The sequence below is a fragment of the Danio rerio genome, chromosome 9 (genome assembly GCF_049306965.1).
Source record: "Danio rerio strain Tuebingen ecotype United States chromosome 9, GRCz12tu, whole genome shotgun sequence".
NCBI lineage: Eukaryota > Metazoa > Chordata > Actinopteri > Cypriniformes > Danionidae > Danio > Danio rerio.
In genome coordinates, this window is record NC_133184.1 from 20,648,231 (window position 1) to 20,665,815 (window position 17,585).

Here is a 17,585-nt window from a genome sequence, read left to right on the forward strand (position 1 = left end):
AATAACTAACGAGTCTTTATTTAAAAAAGGTCAAACTTAACATTACCTTATTAGTTGTTATTTTCAGGTAGGTTGTTATTGTAAGTTACTACAGTTCAGCACTCATGTTTAGTACTTACTACAGTTCAGCATTCATGTTAAGATCTTAGTATAGTTCAGTCCTTACGCAGCGGATGCTCTTTCAGCCACAACACAACAATGGGAAAAGTTCAGTATGCAATACAGTTCAATAATCACATTCAGTATTCACTAAAGTTCAATACTCTCATTTCTTACTACTTTTCTTACTACTGTTCTATAGTTCAGCACTCATTTTCAGAACTTACTAGGGTTCAGTCCTTACTACAATTCTGTACTCACATTCATTAATCAACATAGTTCAGTACTTGCGTCAATTCAGCACTCCTTTAGTACCTACTACAGTTAAGTACTCATGTTCAGTACTCATGTTCAGTACTTCAATTCAGCACTCATGTTCAGTACTTAGTACAGTACAGCACTCATGTTCAAAACTTCAATTCAGCATATGTTTAGTACTTACCATAGTTCAGTCATTCAATTCAGGACTCATGTTCAGGACTTACTACAGTTCAGCACTCATGTTCAGAACTTTAATTAGGTACTAATGTTTAGAACTTATGTTCAGTACTTACTATAATTCAGCACTCATGTTGAGGTATTTACTACAGTTCAGCACTCATTTTCAGTACTTAGTCTAATTTAGCACTCATGATCAGTACTTACTACAGGTCAGCACTCGTGTTTAGTAATTGCTACAATTTAGCACTCATGTTCAGTAATTACTACAGTTCAGCACTCATGTTCAGTACTTCAATACAGCACTAATATGTTGTACTTGCTATAGTTCTGTACTCAAGTTTAGTACTTCAATTAAGCACTCATGTTCAGTACATACTACAATCCAGCATTCATGTTCAGAACTTACTAGGATTCAGATCTTACTACAGTTCTGTACTCGCATTCATTAATCAATACAGTTCAACATTCATGTTAAGTACTAACTACAGTTCGGCATTCGTGTTCAGTACTCCTTACAGCAGGGGTGCTCAACCCTGTTCCTAAAGATCTACCTTCCTACAGAGTTCAGCTCCAACCCTGATCAAACACACCTGAACAAATTAATCAGGGCTTGAACAGCACTAGATAATTACAGGCAGGTGTGTTTGATAAGGGTTGCAACTGAAATCTGCAGGAAGGTAGATCTCCAGGACCAGGATTGAGCACCCCTGCCTTACAGTTTAGTACTTCTGTTCAATACTACAGTTCAGCCTTCATACAGTTCTGTACTCGTGTTGATATATTAAAAGTTCAGTATTCACTAGAGTTCTATACTCATGTTCAGTAGTTATCAGTTCAGTACTTTCTACAGTTCAGCATAATATCATTAAATCAGTTCTTTTTTACTTTAAAAACCCAGATCCAGATGAAATCCTATCTGTCAGTTGCTGGATAATTATTAGTCTACTGAAGTGGGTCGTGCTTTAGAATTATCTGTCATCTGAATGTGTGGATTTTGTTTACCACATCAGTCTGTCACTTTTATTCTTGTTCTCACAGTGCTGCCTAGTGGCTGACGTGACAATAAAACATCTCTAATAGGCCTGATGTTACAGCTCCATCTCACTCTGCTATACATGAATATTTATAATGATGGCACATCATTATTTATCATGATATAACAATAAAAATGACCTATTCCAGTCAAATTGTCTCTCATTTTCCAGTAGATGTGTGTTAAAGTAGGACAGCTTTATTTTGTGTGTGTGTGTGTGTGCGTGTGTGCGTGCGTGCGTGTGTGCGTGCGTGCGTGCGTGCGTGCGTGCGTGCGTGCGTGCGTGCGTGCGTGCGTGCGTGTGTCAGTGGTGGTAATGTGTTTGTTTGCGTTTTGCTTAGCAGGCATCATATGAGGTGAGCACAGCACCTGGTTTAATGTGTGTGTAATTAGAGTTTAATATTTCTAATGTGTCTGTTTAGCTGATCAGCATGAGTTTGCCTAAGAGACTAACATTAAGAGCTCACTGGAGAAAACGAGATCTGCTGAGGTAAATTTGTAAAAAACATAATGTTCCTGGGATTTGCTTTACAAATGAATAGACTCTTAAAGGTATAGTGAATATTTTTTGGACAAATAGTGGCACCAATGATTTACAAAATCAGAAAAGTAAAACTAGTAATAAAATTGTGGAAATAGCTGTTAAAACTGTTTTCTGTTTTAATATATTTAATTCTTAAACTTTCATTTGATTTAATTTATTCTTTTGATGCTACATAAATCATTGTGTTATATGCCAATATGTTGCTAAAGGTTTCTAATTATTAATCATGAAAACCAATTCCTAATATTATTAACGTAATGAATATAAAGATGAACTTTTTAATTATTTGTGAAATAACACCCTAAATATAAACCAATTTTGTAACTTAAAATAAAAAGCATGTTTTACTTAAAAAATCTAAAAACATTTTATTACACATATTTTAACTAAGACTGTTGCCAAGAAAAAAAAAATGTCATTTAATTTATCTTAACAATTATTAAATCAGGGCGAAGCAGTGGCGCAGTAGGTAGTGCTGTCGCCTCACAGCAAGAAGGTCGCTGGTTCGAGCCTTGGCTCAGTTGCCGTTTCTGTGTGGAGTTTGCATGTTCTCCCTGCGTTCGCATGGGTTTCCTTTGGGTGCTCCAGTTTCCCCCACATTCCAATGACATCCGGTACAGGTGAATTGGGTAGGCTAAATTGTCCATAGTGTATGAGTGTGTGTGAGAAAGTGTGTTTGGATGTTTCCCAGAGATGGGTTGCGGCTGGAAGGGCATCCGCTGCGTAAAAACTTGGGGGATAAGTTGGCGGTTCACTCCGCTGTGGCGACCCTGGATTAATAAAGGGACTACGCCGACAAGAAAATGAATGAATGAATTATTAAATCAATAATTTACAAAAACAAATTAATTTATTACTAACACTTTAACTTTACAAGAAATCACAAGAAATATAAAAAAAAAAAAAAAAAAAACTAAACTGTAATTAAAAACTACAGTAGTTTGTGGTTATCAAGATAGTGGAATTTGGTACCAATCGATACTAAAAAAAAAAATTTCCATTTCCCACTAACATTTGAGCGCTGTTCAGCACGTTCTTGAACACTCACTGCTGATTTGCCATTTTTTGCCATCACATCGATCAGCTGGTTTGTCTATAAGCTGAAAAAGGAGCGATCCACTGATGAATCATGGCTTTAAAATGCTCCAGTGTCTCTGTATCTGTGGTTACACACAATGAACAGTGGTGAGTTTGATGAACTGATGACCTTCACGGCCAATTACAGTCATTTCTGTTGAGCACCTGAACACAATGGCAAATCAGCGCTGTTTAAGAACGCGCTCAACAGTGCTCAAATGTTAGCGGGGAATGTACATTTTTAAAATTTCATAATTAATTGATACCAAATTCCAGTATTGTGACAACTATACAGTAGTTACACATCAGTATAAAATGACACTGCTTGATTTCTCTGTCCCTCTGGGTTATGTATTGGTTTGTTCTAGACTTAGTTTTGTTTTTTATTGTTAACAGGAAATGGAAATCAAAAAAATGGCCAAGACTGGAAACCGTGAAGCCTGCAAAATATTAGCCAAACAGCTCGTACAGCTTCGAAAACAAAAGAACCGAACCTACGCTGTGAGCTCTAAAGTCACATCCATGTCCACGCAGACCAAAGTCATGAACTCTCAGATGAAGATGGCAGGAGCCATGTCCACCACAGCGAAGGTAAGAAGCTCAAACTGCTGAATTAATCTGCATTTCTGCATCTGTTTCTGGAGGTCTACAGAATGCAACCAACGCATCCTTTGTGGCCCAAACTTTTCCAAGATTCACTGCGCTACAGAGGCAACACATTGGGTCTCATTTATTAACGAGGCGTACGCACAAAATAGGGGCGGAAATGTGCGTATGCCACTTCCCACATGAAAAGTTGTGGTCTATAAAAAAAAATTACTTGACGAAAGAATGTAAATAAACTGTAAGTAAACATATTTAACTTCAATTTTGACTTGAACCTGTTTAAATCATCATATGAGCCATAATCATTAATAAATACATTTATTCTGGTGAACATTCAGGAAGGTTTCTATGCCAATTTTATAAATCAGGCCCATTGTTTTTTTTTTGGAGAAAATGCTGGTTTGTACTTTAAACGAACTGTAGTGATATCTAAAACTAGCATCTTACTGATTTATTTCTTATAATAGACAGTTTATACTCTTTATATATACATAGTTTTGTCATTAAACTCCATTTGGTGCACAGGCTTAAGATTATATATCTTACAGATATATACTATTACACAGATTGCACCCATGTAGTGAACCACGTGCAATTTTTTAAAAACATATTGAATCCCTGATTACTGAAATCATGTAATTTTGCTAATTTAATTCATGGTTTGAAACCACGGATTCGAAACAAAAGATGTGCTTTAAAAGCAGCCATCACTAGTGTCATTTGTGTTGCCAATCTGCAGTGCATTTTTAGATACATCATGTGAAAACAACATCTAAGATAAGTGAAGATAATCTTTTACTTTTATGTATGTACTATTTGTCTGCTTTATTTTTTAAAGAAAACATTGATACATTTATAATTGTATATGAAATGTATTATATTTCAATTCTAACTCCATCTATACATCTCCTCTTGTGTAGTGTGCAGCAGTGCTTTTAAAACTGTGTTCAGAAGCAGCAGATTAGTATGGATCTTGCAATTTCTGGAATATTAAAAAAGTTTTGGTTGATTAAAAGGTCTAAACATTGAAAATCATGGAAATTTAATATAATATATTTTCCTTATCAAGGATTCTTGTCATAGAAACATAGAAAGGGAATTTGATATTTGGCTTAGTGTAAACATTTTTAGGTTTATTTTAGTATTAGGTTTAAGGCCGTACTCACACTAGGTACAGTTGCCTCGAACCGGGCCAAAGCACGCTTGTCCCCCCTCCCGTCTCCCCCGACGGCCCGCACTCACACCATATCGGGCCTCGGCACGCTTACGTCATCGCTGCTGCGCTGTTCAGAAGCGCTCTCTATGGCAAGCCTTTTTAGCATTTAAATCTTTGGTCTGACTCCATAAATATATTTAGAGATATCTCTAATTACATTTTGACTAGTCATAATTATAATTCAACTAGTCAGAATAACAATTAGAGATATCTGCAATTGCAATTGTACTAGTAGGAAATCAGATTGGAGATATCTGCAAAAATATTATGACTAGTCATATTCCTCCATTGACTTCCATTGAAAAATATTTGCAGATATCTCTAAATGAGTTTTGACTCGTCACAATTGTAATTAGAGATATCTCTAACTGAGTTTTTACTAGTCATAATACATTTGGAGATGTCTTTAATTTGTCATATTTAGAGATATTTACAAATATATTTGAAGATATCTCTAATTAATTTACTAATAGTCGAATTACAGTTGTAGATATCTTGAATTGGATTTTTGACTAGTCAAAACTCATTTAGAGATATCTGCAAATATTTTTCAATGGAAGTCAAGGGAGGAATATGACTAGTCATAATATATTTGCAGATATCTCCAATCTGATTTCGTACTAGTACAATTGTAATTGCAGATATCTCTAATTGTCATTCTGACTAGTCGAATTATAATTATGACTAGTCAAAATATAATTATATCTCTAAATATATTTATGGATAGTCAGAACAAGGTTTAAATGCTAAAACGGCTTGCCATACGCTCTCAGTAGCACAGTGGAGATTTCTCTAGTTATATCGTTTCAGTCGTTTGATATGCCGTCAAATATTTCGCCAAACAGTCCTTAGTGATGCAGGGACACGCAGTCAGATATTTCGCCGAACAGATCCGCCACTTTTGGCGCTCAAAAACAATCATAAAGCTTTCGTGCTGCAGGAATGAGGAGGTCTGCTGAAGGCGCGCAGCTGGCGTGCTGTGAGGAGTTTGCGTCTTTAATAAACTACGGCAGTTTGCTGAACAGTAAGAATGATTAATAAATCCATAGCAAACAGTCCCTTAAAAGTCACGTCTCGCTTTCGGTTTCGGGCTTTGGCGCGTTTTGCACTCACACACAAGCGTACCGCGCCAAAGCCCAAGTGATCCGTGCTCAGGCACACCTCTTCCAACCGGGACAGGGCCGGCCAAGTGAACCGTGCTTGAGCGCGATTAAGCGCACTCACACTTCTCAAACGATCCAGGAAACGGGCCTGGGCACGGTACGGATGGCATAGTGTGAGTAGGCTCTAACTTTGTGCTTGAATGGCGTTATATGAGGATGCCATACTTGGCTGCTTAACATTTTACACCATTCAGCTGTTTCAAGGGTTATGTCTCCATTAACTATGCTAAACGCAGTGATTTCCCCTTGCCCTCACAAAATGGCACCCTTGCCCAATTGAAAGTCAATTTATTTAACTTTATATTCTATATAGCACCAATACAAAACAAATCAAAACTCAAAATTTAATTTATGTCTTGCTTTCAAAATAGAAATATACTTCGTCCTTTTATTACAAAAAACAAAATAGCCTTATGTTATTTGTCTCATTTAAATGTAATTTCTGTCTCTACATGATTATGCATTTTTTTTCACTGTTTATATTGTGTTTAGTGGAATTCTGTTCAGAAAATTCTAGTCGAAAAATATGTCGCATCATTCAGATGGAAATCAAATAACTGTAGAGCCAGGCGAAAGCCCATTAAAAAGAAACACCTTTAAATTCTGTATATAAGGCTATACTGGAACCTTAAAACATTGCCAGTTCTCCACCACAGATGGCTCTGTATTATTCACATGTAGCCTGATTTTATCCCAGGAAGTGCTGAGAAAAACAAAATCCCTTATGTTGCAAAGAGCTTCAAAAGAATCCTTAAAGAGGGTTTAATTATCATGTCGTTGAGGAGCTCCTTTCCGCACCGCTCTTATTGTGACCCAGTTTTATAGTTTCTAATCTGCATTTAGGAAGATCTTATGTTCTCTGTGTGTTTATTCACACTGTGCTCATTACCAGAATTCTTTTATACCAGAATAAAAAATGTAGAAACTAAAGAATTGTATCCATTTTTCCCACTGTAATGGCAATTTCATTCAGTCCCTATGACTGAATAACTTACTGAACTTATAAACCGAATAGCCTGCTCAAAGCAAAAAAGCTATAATTTCAAAATTGATCATATAGACCTATATTCATGATTTTATAGCATGCCAGAAATAAATCATTTCTTTTTCTTTTGCATAGCAAATTAACATAAACTTGACTGTAAATAATAGATTAAATTAAAAAATGGGACTTAATTTACAAAAAAGTTTATTAAATATATTTTAAGTCAAATGAAAATGAAAGAACTAAGGACTGAAACCAGCTCAAATGTTCTTGGAGAAAAAGTTGTTACAGTAATGTACAAATATGTAATGTCCGAAATGGCATTTTGAGTGAGAGGTGTTGTGACAGTTCAGAGCCACAGTACAAGCAAAAAGCTAAGTACAGATAGTATTACTTTAGAAAAATAGAGTCCTATTTGGCATTTAAATTTTTTTTTTTAACACATGTAAGTACTGCTTGTCAATTAGACAACGCTTCCATGTTCGTTATTTGATCGAAAATTGATGAATCGATGAAAGGTTTACGATGAACAGCTGTGAGTTTGAAACTAACTCAAGGCACTGTGTGACGAAGAGTCAGATTTGTCAGAAGGTCAGAGTTTGATACAACACCTGAGCATTGAGCACAGATGACTTTATGACAAACACAGAGCATGATATAAAGATGGAAAAAGGATGTGCTTCAGGTTTCTTACCAGATTTTAAAAGACTGCTTAAATACATATAAAGACTCGGTCAGTGAGGCTAAATCTATTTTTTTTTTTTTTTAATTTGATTGCTAATAGTGCAAGTAAGCCAAAAGTCCTTTTTAAAACTATTAATTCAGTTCTTAACCCAACTGTGTGCTCTGTTCCTGTTGTCAATCTGGAGACAGGCATAAAGTTTTCTGACTTTTTTTGCTCAGAAAATACAAGATAATAAATCACACCTATTTCTCACCGACATGGATACCTCTAACTTAGTCCCTCCATCCAGCAGTTTCACAAATTTTCAGCCTGTATCTTCTTCTCAGCTACTTAATATAATTTCTTAGATGAAATTCCCCCTAGGTCTTTCAGATGTACTGCCTTGCCGTCTATTTAGAGAGGTTTTAGATACAATCTGCCCTTCCCTCTTATCCGTGATAAACAGGTCTTTAATAAACGGGGTTTTTCCAGATGTCTTTAAACTGTTGTACAGCCTGTATTAAAGAGGCCTCATCTTGATCCTGCTGTGCCTGACCACTACAGGCTCATATCTATCATAGCTCTCATTTATCTCAAAAGTTTTAGAAAAAAATTTAACCTTCACAATTGACCTTATATCAGGACATTTTTAATATTTTAAACCTGTTTCAATTTGGTTTTAGAGCAAAACACAGCACTGAGTCTGCACTACTGAAAAGTCACAAGTGACATTTTACACTCCATTGATGCTGGGTCATCTGCGATTTTGATACTTTTAGACCTAAGCGCTGCTTTTGATACAACATTTTATTGATAGGACTTGAGTGTGTTGTTGGGGTTCAGGGCCTTGCCTTACAGTGGTTCTCCTCATATCTAAAGGGGAGATCGATTTCTGTAAATATTGGATCCTTTTCTTTCACCACCTAAACCAATTCATTGTGGTGTTCCACAAGGATCTATTCTTGGCCCTCTTTTATTTTCCCTTTACATGCTTCCTTTAAGCTCAATACTCTGCAAACATAACATAAACTACCACTGCTATGCTGATGATCTCCAACTATATATTTCCTATCAAACTAGGAAACGATTTATAATTAGAACACATTTTCTTATGCCTAACTGACAATAATAACTCTCTGCAACTAAATAAAAATAAAACAGAAGTGTTATTATTAAGTCCTGTTGCTACCAACGATTCAATTAAAACTCAGTTAGGATTCCTAAATGACAATCTGCACAATCTTGCCAAGAATCTCGAAGTTATATTTAATCCACTTTTGCTGTTTGACAAAAATGTAAATGTAGTTGTGAAGAGCAGTTTTTTTTCCAGCTTGGATTGGTGTCAAAAGTTAAACCGTTTCTTTCTAAAAAAAAAAAGATTTAGAAATCGTAACACATGCTTTAATCTCCTCTCGTTTAGGCTACTGCAACTCTTTGTACATTGGTCTACCTCAGTCAACACTGTCTCGGCTACAGTTGGTCCAAAATGCTGCCGCCAGATTAATAACAGGAACTGAGAAAAGAGTTCATATCCCCCTGTCCTCGCCTCATTGCACTGGCTACCTATAAAATTCAGAGTTGATTTTAAAATCCTTCTTTTCACTGATAAAGCATTGCACAATTCAGCCCTGGCCTATGTCAGTGAACTTATTAGGCCTTATACAGCTTGTAGACCGTTAAGATGCCATAAACAGTTTCTTTTGTCTGTCCCTCGGTCTCGCTGCAATATAAAAGGGGATCGAGCCTTCTGTGTTTGGGCTCTATAAATAAAGTTTGCCTTGCCTTGCCAGTATTTAATTTTTTAAAACCCTTTTTAAGGACAAAATTATTAGCCCCTTTAAGCTATATATTTTTTTCAATAGTCTAAAGAACAAACCATCGTTATAAAATAACCTGCCTAATTACCCTAACCAGCCTAGTTAACCTAATTAACCTAGTTAAGCCTTTATTTTTATAAATAAATAAATTTATTAATAAATTTATAAATAATGTTTTTTTTTTGCTTTTAATTATTGCCAGTGAGTTTTTTTTTAGACATTTTATTTTCACTTTGAGTTAAACTAAAAAATAATAAGTTAAAGTTGTGAAATTTAAGAAGAAAGTTCCAAGAATTATTGAATTATTTAATACCATTATATTGAGAAAAAAAGTTTTGAATTTCGAAATTTCAGAAATACTTCTAATTAGACAGTGTGCACTTCAAATGCACACACTTCACAAAGTGTGTCTTATCTTTACCAGGCATGAAGTGGCTTCACAAAAAACGGCAATTAAATTCAGTCTCTGACTGCACATTGATGGGCTTTTGTTTTTTCTGCATTCTTGTGCTCCCACAAAAGATTTCTCCTGTCTGTATCTAATTCATATTGCATGAGGAAGGAAGCCATTAATATTTCCTCACCTGATTGTTATTGTATCATGGGATTTGTAGTCAGTCATATGGAGGTGTCTGGTGTAATAGATATGAGATGGAGGATAATGAGGCAGTGTGTAAATAATTCTGTGTAATCAGATAGGACTCTTCCTGTGAGTGTGTGTGGAGACCCGGAGGGACAGTAAAACACACTCTCTCAGTGCGACCTAGTTTTATGTCCTGTGTCATCTACTTACTGTACTCCCCCTGCTCACCAAATGGAGCGATGTCGAAATTTATGTTGAGCTGCATTCGAAATGTATTCATCCGTGGCGGATTTTTGTCAGGGCTTGTGTTATTTTTATGACCGTTTTGTGCACCGTAAGGATGCTCTATTTATTCTTCAGGAATGTGATGGATGCTTGAACTCTTTCTGTCTCTTAGACCATGCAGACTGTCAATAAAAGGATGGACCCCAAAAAGACGCTCCAGACGATGCAGGACTTTCAAAAGGAGAACATGAAAATGGGAATGACGGAGGACATGCGTAAGTTTTTCTAGAGCAGCCGCCTCTCAAAAGGTAGATGAAATAGGATACAGATAAATCTGGATAAAATGACTTCTTCACATTTGTCCTTGGCTGTACAACAAATCCTATATACGCAATCAAATTTGGAACAATTTGGAGTAGCAGCCAGATTAATTATTTTAGAAATAATTTTATATCCTCAAAAACCAAGAATAAAATTGCATAAAGTAAAATAATATGAAACAAAACACATTAAAGCTGGCTGAACTACAGCAACCAGACATGGTTTGTGCACACAGTGTGTTCTGTGCTGCCAAATTTTGGCTACAGACAACATGAGACTTGAAATTCATCATTGTGCAATTAACAGTTTTGGCACTGTGGAAGTTTTTTAGTAGCTGAACCTTACAGCAGACGTTCTTGTCCATGCTGTAGCCAAACATTCCAAATTTGGAGTTAAAGAGCTTTTAAATGTTTTTTTAAAGAGTTTTTGCTTTTTACTAATAGATTTTAGAGGAAAAAAAACTTTAAAAAGTATTAAAATGGGCACTAAGAGAATTTTGCCATATTTGAAAGGACCAAAACAGACACAGCAATAATCCAACAAGACCTCGCTCCTTTTTGAGAACCTTGCTATAAGTACTAGACATGCCTTTTATTGCTGATTGGCTGCGTGTGTGATTTGGCACTCTGTCCAATACTCATATACTCCTCCGTGCACCTTTAATAGACAGAATGGTTTCTAGGAAAATGTCGCTTTGATTGTAAAGTTTCGACTTTGATGTCTTTTTGTCCACACTAGGTTAGCAATCCACACTGAGCAAGGCGTGTAAAACGTGTCATCATTTATTCATTTTATTTTCAGCTTAGTCCCTTTATTAATCTGGGGTCGCCACAGTGGAATGAACCGCCAACTTATCCAACCAATGTTTTATGTTTATGCCCTTCCAGCTGCAACCCATCACTGGGAAACACCCACACACTTCCATTCACACACATACACTATGGACAATTCAGCTTACCCAATTCACCCATAGCGCATGTCTTTTGGAATGTGAAACTGGAGCACCCGGAGGAAACCCAAGCAAACACGGGGAGAACATGCAAACTCCACACAGAAGTGACCCAACCAAAGCTCGAACCAGCGACCTTCTTGTTGTGAGTCAAGAGCGCTACCCACTGTGCCACCTTGTTGCCCTGTAAATTGTGTCCATTTTATTTCCTTTCTGACCAAAATGCTGCAGAAATATGTCAAGAAAATATATCAGGTTTTTAAACGGGCTGACAGTGAGATGGAGTTGTTGAATAACACAACATTTATGTGTATGAGAATATAGACAGACATGCTACACAACAGCTCGGAGTAAACATTCTGTGTCTGTTGAAGAAAAGCAATTTGTATCATGTAACTGTCATTAACCTTTAAAAATGCTGTCCACATTTTTGGATATTTTTTTTTTTCATATGACTAAAAAGGTTTCGTTTTTGAAAATTTCACAGTCCACACTGACTCGAAAACACCACCTTGAGTGAAATCTGAAAAATGAAAATGAAAACGGCACCTCAGGGTGGACGGGAGGCTAAAATAGAGAGAAACAGATTCATTTTAAAGGAAAACATATTAGTGTTGATCTGGCCTAAATAAAAGACATACTTCATCATTTACTCATACTCAAGTAGTTTCAAATCTTTTAGTGAGCAAACGATGACAAGAAATGATCATCTGTATATTGCTGAAGTTAAGTTTTACACACTAATTTCGAGAGTAGCATGTGATATGATTGATCGAGGCTGGTCCCTATCATTAATCATTAGATAGCCAATCAGATTATTCCAAATTTAACATAACATAACTTTACTCCCTATCTTTGTTTTGGTTCAAGTCTTAACTGGGCCAGTCGGCATTTCTGTGTGGAGTTTACATGTTCTCCCCATGTTTGCATAGGTTTCCCCTAGGTACTTCGGTTTCATCCCACAGTCCAAAGACATGAGACATACTTGTGACATACTGGTGTCGCTAATAACAAGGATTTCTGAATTACACGTTTTGCCTCTTTAAGTCACATCTAAATTAAATCTACCGGAGAATCACAGATCTAGTGATTGATTTATTTGGTTGAATCTAACCAAACTGTACAACTTTGTGTCCTCAGTCAACAGTACGCTGGATGAGATTTTTGATGAATCGGCAGATGAGGAAGAATGCCAGGACATCGTGAACCAGGTGCTGGATGAGATCGGCATAGAGATCTCCGGAAAGGTGAAATGTTTTCTCTCTGTGTTTTCTCGCTCCGGCGGCTCTGCTCAGCAGATGGCTGGACTCTGGCTGTGCCTGTGATTACTGTAGGCCTTTCTTTACATTCATGAGATTCACAATCATCGGATGTGATTGCAGCAGATGTGTTCTCCCTTGGGCCAATATGTAATACTCATATTACCATATCCCACAGATTCCTCATCTTACTTTTCCCAAAACAAAATGCGTGGGCTGAGTTTTATAGAACATTTGGTATCAACAATTATCATATTTGAATAGTGCCACGTCTATTCCTCAAAACAATTAAACCGAGGCTGGAGTTTCGGCAGCAGGTGAACTGTGAAATCTCAAGTTTTACTGATCTAATAAAAGGCTGCAATTGTTGTTATTTCGGCAGATGGTAAGAGCTCCATCAACAGGAAAGATTCTCCCTGGTGCTTCCCCTGCAAAGTCTAAAACAGCCACCATCTCAGACGCTGAGATCGAGAGACAGCTGAAGGCTCTGGGAATGGACTAAATCACAGCCAAGAGACTGAGGAGTTCATAGTGGGATCAGGACATGTCCAAGTACTAAATGAGGGAAAATATGTCAACAAACATACTCTTATTAGAGTATCGAAATGGGCCACTGAAATGTATTTGTTGGTCAGACATGAGCACAAACTGACAAGTTCTCCAAATCTGCTGCATGTTTTGAGTTTGAAGGTGAAGTGTGTCGTTTTTGTGCCTCTGGTGGCTCCGAATGTAATTGGAGTCTGTGTAAGCTGGGGTTGACCATTTCAGATTGACTGGCAGTAAGTGAGACTGTATTACAATACAAAGCACATAACATTACAATAACAATAGACATTGGACACTGTGAAAAGTGATTTGTTACTTTAGAAAAGTGTGTAAATACATTGCCTTAAAAGCAACAAATTGACTTTACTTAAAAAGTTTTGAAATTAAGTAAAGTATTTTTAGAATTATGCACAGTTTATTGACTTAATTATTTTAAGGCAATATGTTTACTCCTTTTTTTAAGTAAAATCAACTTATCACTTTTTACAGTGGAGTTGCTGTTAGCATGGAGCTCAAACTCAATAAGCGCTTTGTGATTTAAAAAAGTATCACAATAATTTTTTTTTGTTTCAGTCCATATCCATAATTATCGTTCTATTTTAATGATGTTTTTTTTCTTTTTCGCTTTTTGTGTTCGTTTTTGTTTACTCTGTGGTTCATGGAAGATTTTTTGCTCCTCAACAAAAGTTGTAGAAACCAAACAGACAGTTAATTTTATCATCAGACTACTTTTATCATTAGAACCTGACAAACAAGGTGAACATTTCTTAAATTAGTATGTTTTTGGCAGTTGCTTGAGTTAGGATGTTGATGAAAATTAATGCTAATGTCAAAGGCAAATGCAAGATTTGTTTAAAAAAATGTCCAAAAACCCCTAGAACAGTGCATGTTTTGCTGACTTATATAGTTGCATTATTCTTTAACTTACTGCGCTAATAGTTATTATTATTAATTACCAAAAACATCTGTAAGATTTTAATAACTTCATTTTATAGGGAGAAATGTAAAATATTTTGTCTGTTTAAATTAGGAAAATTAAAATTAATCATTGGGACTTAAAAAAAATATTTAGATCAAGTTACAGTGATTAGTGATCCCCACCAGTACTTCGCAGCTATACAAGTACTGTATGCTGATATTGACTCAGACCCCCATCCACAGAGCAATTGTTTAATAGCCTATTTGTGTTGCTGGTGTCCTGGAACACATTTTAAAACAGGTTGAAGACTGCGTTACAGAATCTCAAAATGCCACCCCTTGCATAGCCATGTCGATAGTTTCCACTTTTTGGAAACAATGTCGTCACAGTACAACATGACCAGGAGAAGGAAGAAAACTGCATGTGATGGTGTGTTACAGTAACTTTATATAAAACGTATAAAGAACGCTACCGTAATGTGGTTATAACGAGTAGGGAAACTCAAAATTTTCTTTGGTTGCAAGTTAACTCTTGTGTGTTGTCAGTGACAAAAAAACAACGATGCAAATTTGCTCTTTGTTTTCCATAATTTAGGTATAAAGTACATCCACAATATTGTTATCGCAGAAAAAAAGACAGATAGGTTTGTTGTACAAGACTGAAGGGCTTTATTTTGTGAAAACAACCATTTTGGATGTACTTTATCCTGCTAATTACATGACTACTTGCCACAAAACATAAAAATTAGACCCAAAACATTGGACTTAGACATAATAGTTTATTAAACGATACAGTACATATAAATGTGGATGTAAGTATTTGAACGTTTCCGGATGAGCCTGTGTTATTTAGCGGTTGCTATATCAGAATAGCATACATTGGAATATCACGACTGACCAATCAGAAATGAGTATTCCAGACAGCCGAGTATTAAGCAAAGTTAACAAAACCTGCTGTATTTTAGAGTCATTTATCAAAAGTAGGTACGATACCATCTTGTGCCGACGAAAGTGACTCTAGCACACCCGACGTGATTATTACGAACTCGTAAGTAGGAAATTCCCACAAGGACCTGAATGCAGCATAACAGCTAGTAACAATTAGAATAGTGGACTACAGAGCTGTGATTGTGCTGCAGGCACTGCTAAGTTTATTAGCGCTAATACAGCAATACCTAACGATACCAGAAATTTTCTTACTATGGGGACATGAAAATGCCTACAGTATATTACCCATAGTTGGAAAATCTGCAACGCTAACCTGGTCACATGAAGCATGTCCTAGCAATTAAATGGAGATTTTAGTCTCCCTCCTTTAGCCGTTTAGTCTCCCTCCTTTAGTGCATTTTAGGCTTATGATTTCAGGCTTGCCTTCAATATACTTTTGTAATACTTTATCAACTTAACCGTTACACGTGTCAGATATTTTAAAATCCACCATGGTGTCCTGTTTGTCTATACTCGGCAAGCTTAAGAAGAAATTGCGCTGCGTTACACTCCACCATAATAGCACACTTACCGTCATTGGTTCCCTTAAAAGTATCTCTGCCGCCATTTTAAAGTGTGTTCCACTTCTGCAAGTAAATGAGGGATGCTTACATGGAGATAACCTCGATTTCTCAGTTTTGACTCTAGGAATCGAGTCGGCTTCATACAGTATGTCCACTCCAATTGTGAAGTCACAACAGTAGTTCCCAAGTGTCAAGGGTTTATGGCATTCCATTTAGACCCGATTCAAACACAGTGCTATGAGTGGACACTGTAAGGTAAGGTAATCAATGACATACATCCAACTCAGCAAGATGGAGTGAAGTTAGCGCATGAAGGGCTTAACAAATTGGACTTGAATGCAGCCTTGCTTTGTCTGCACATGCTTACTACATTTTTCTGTGATTTTAGTGTATCCTGCAGCTCTGAGTTTGTTTACAGTGTCACACATAGGTGTGATATATGTATTACACCACTTTAACACCATCTGGAAATGGTATATGTATGGATGCAAACCTTTTAGAATGCACAATAGAAAATCATACAGGATCTGTTAGCAAATTAGTTTGATGCCGCTAGTGTGCACAAACAACATGCTTCACTTTTATCTTAACCGGTGCTAATACTGTGGCTGTGCTATACAAATATGCACCTTTTGGAAAACTTTGAAATTTCTATTGTGATAGGGCTAATCATCTAAGGTACTGTGTTATGTTACAGTCTTAAAATGTCCATGGTATGTATTTCTGTCTTTTTAGGTTGTGTATGACTTGAAGAAATAAGTCAATGAGTTACGATTGCAGTGAGGTTTGGTATCAATTCAGTATTACTTGCTCTCATACTTACAATCATTTTCTGCATGAGAATCTTTTGCTGATACTATAATGATACTGTAAAGAAGTTTGATCAACTGTGAAACAATGCAAACAGACCCTTATGTTTGCTGAGGTGTATGGTACGAACTAAATTAGACAAACAGTAGTTTTACAGTGGTCATTTGAATCATGCCAGCGTTTACAATGTTTAATATAAAGTTTTAACTTCATATGGTTTAAATACATTACCTGACAAAAGTCTTGTTGCCTATCCAAAACTTGGGATCAGAAGTGGCTTATATGAAAGGCAAAGGCCTCTAGATTATGCTTATTTTACCCAAATAAAATATGATAATGCCTTGCGTTTTAATTATTTAATTAGGACATTAATGTCTGACTTTGCTTAAACAAAAGTCTTGTCACATAACAGGGATAATGTACAGCATAGAATATAAAGTCATGGTGCAGTGGAAAAAATGAATTTTGACTCCCATGAGCTTGGACGACTGCATCCATACAGCTCTGCAATGACTCAAATAACATTAATTAAGTCATCTGGAATGGCAAAGAAAGTGTTCTTGCAGGACTCCATCTTACCCCAGACATGCTCAATAATGTTTATGTCTGTTAACTGGGCTGGCCAATCCTGGAGCACCTTGACCTTCTTTGCTTTCAGGAACTTTGATGTAGAGGCTGAAGTATGAGGAGTGCTATCCTGCTTAAGAATTTGCTCTCTGCTGTGGTTTGTAATGTAACGGGCAGCACAAATGTCTTTATACCTCAGGCTGTTGATGTTGCCATCCACTCTGTAGATCTCTCACAATCCCCCCCATACT

At 36.5% G+C, this 17,585-nt stretch overlaps 1 protein-coding gene across 1 annotated transcript in view; it reads left to right on the forward strand.

The window, feature by feature from the left end:
- The window catches only part of chmp2ba (charged multivesicular body protein 2Ba), an 18,382-nt gene extending 4,886 nt beyond the window's left edge, over positions 1-13,496 (forward strand). The window contains exons 3-6 of the mRNA NM_001123297.1: positions 3,591-3,785; positions 10,626-10,728; positions 12,864-12,970; positions 13,365-13,496. Coding sequence (NP_001116769.1) covers positions 3,591-3,785; positions 10,626-10,728; positions 12,864-12,970; positions 13,365-13,484 — 525 coding nt within the window. The 3' untranslated portion in view covers positions 13,485-13,496. The remainder of the gene's footprint in view (positions 1-3,590; positions 3,786-10,625; positions 10,729-12,863; positions 12,971-13,364) is intronic.
- The last annotated feature ends 4,089 nt before the right edge of the window (positions 13,497-17,585 follow it).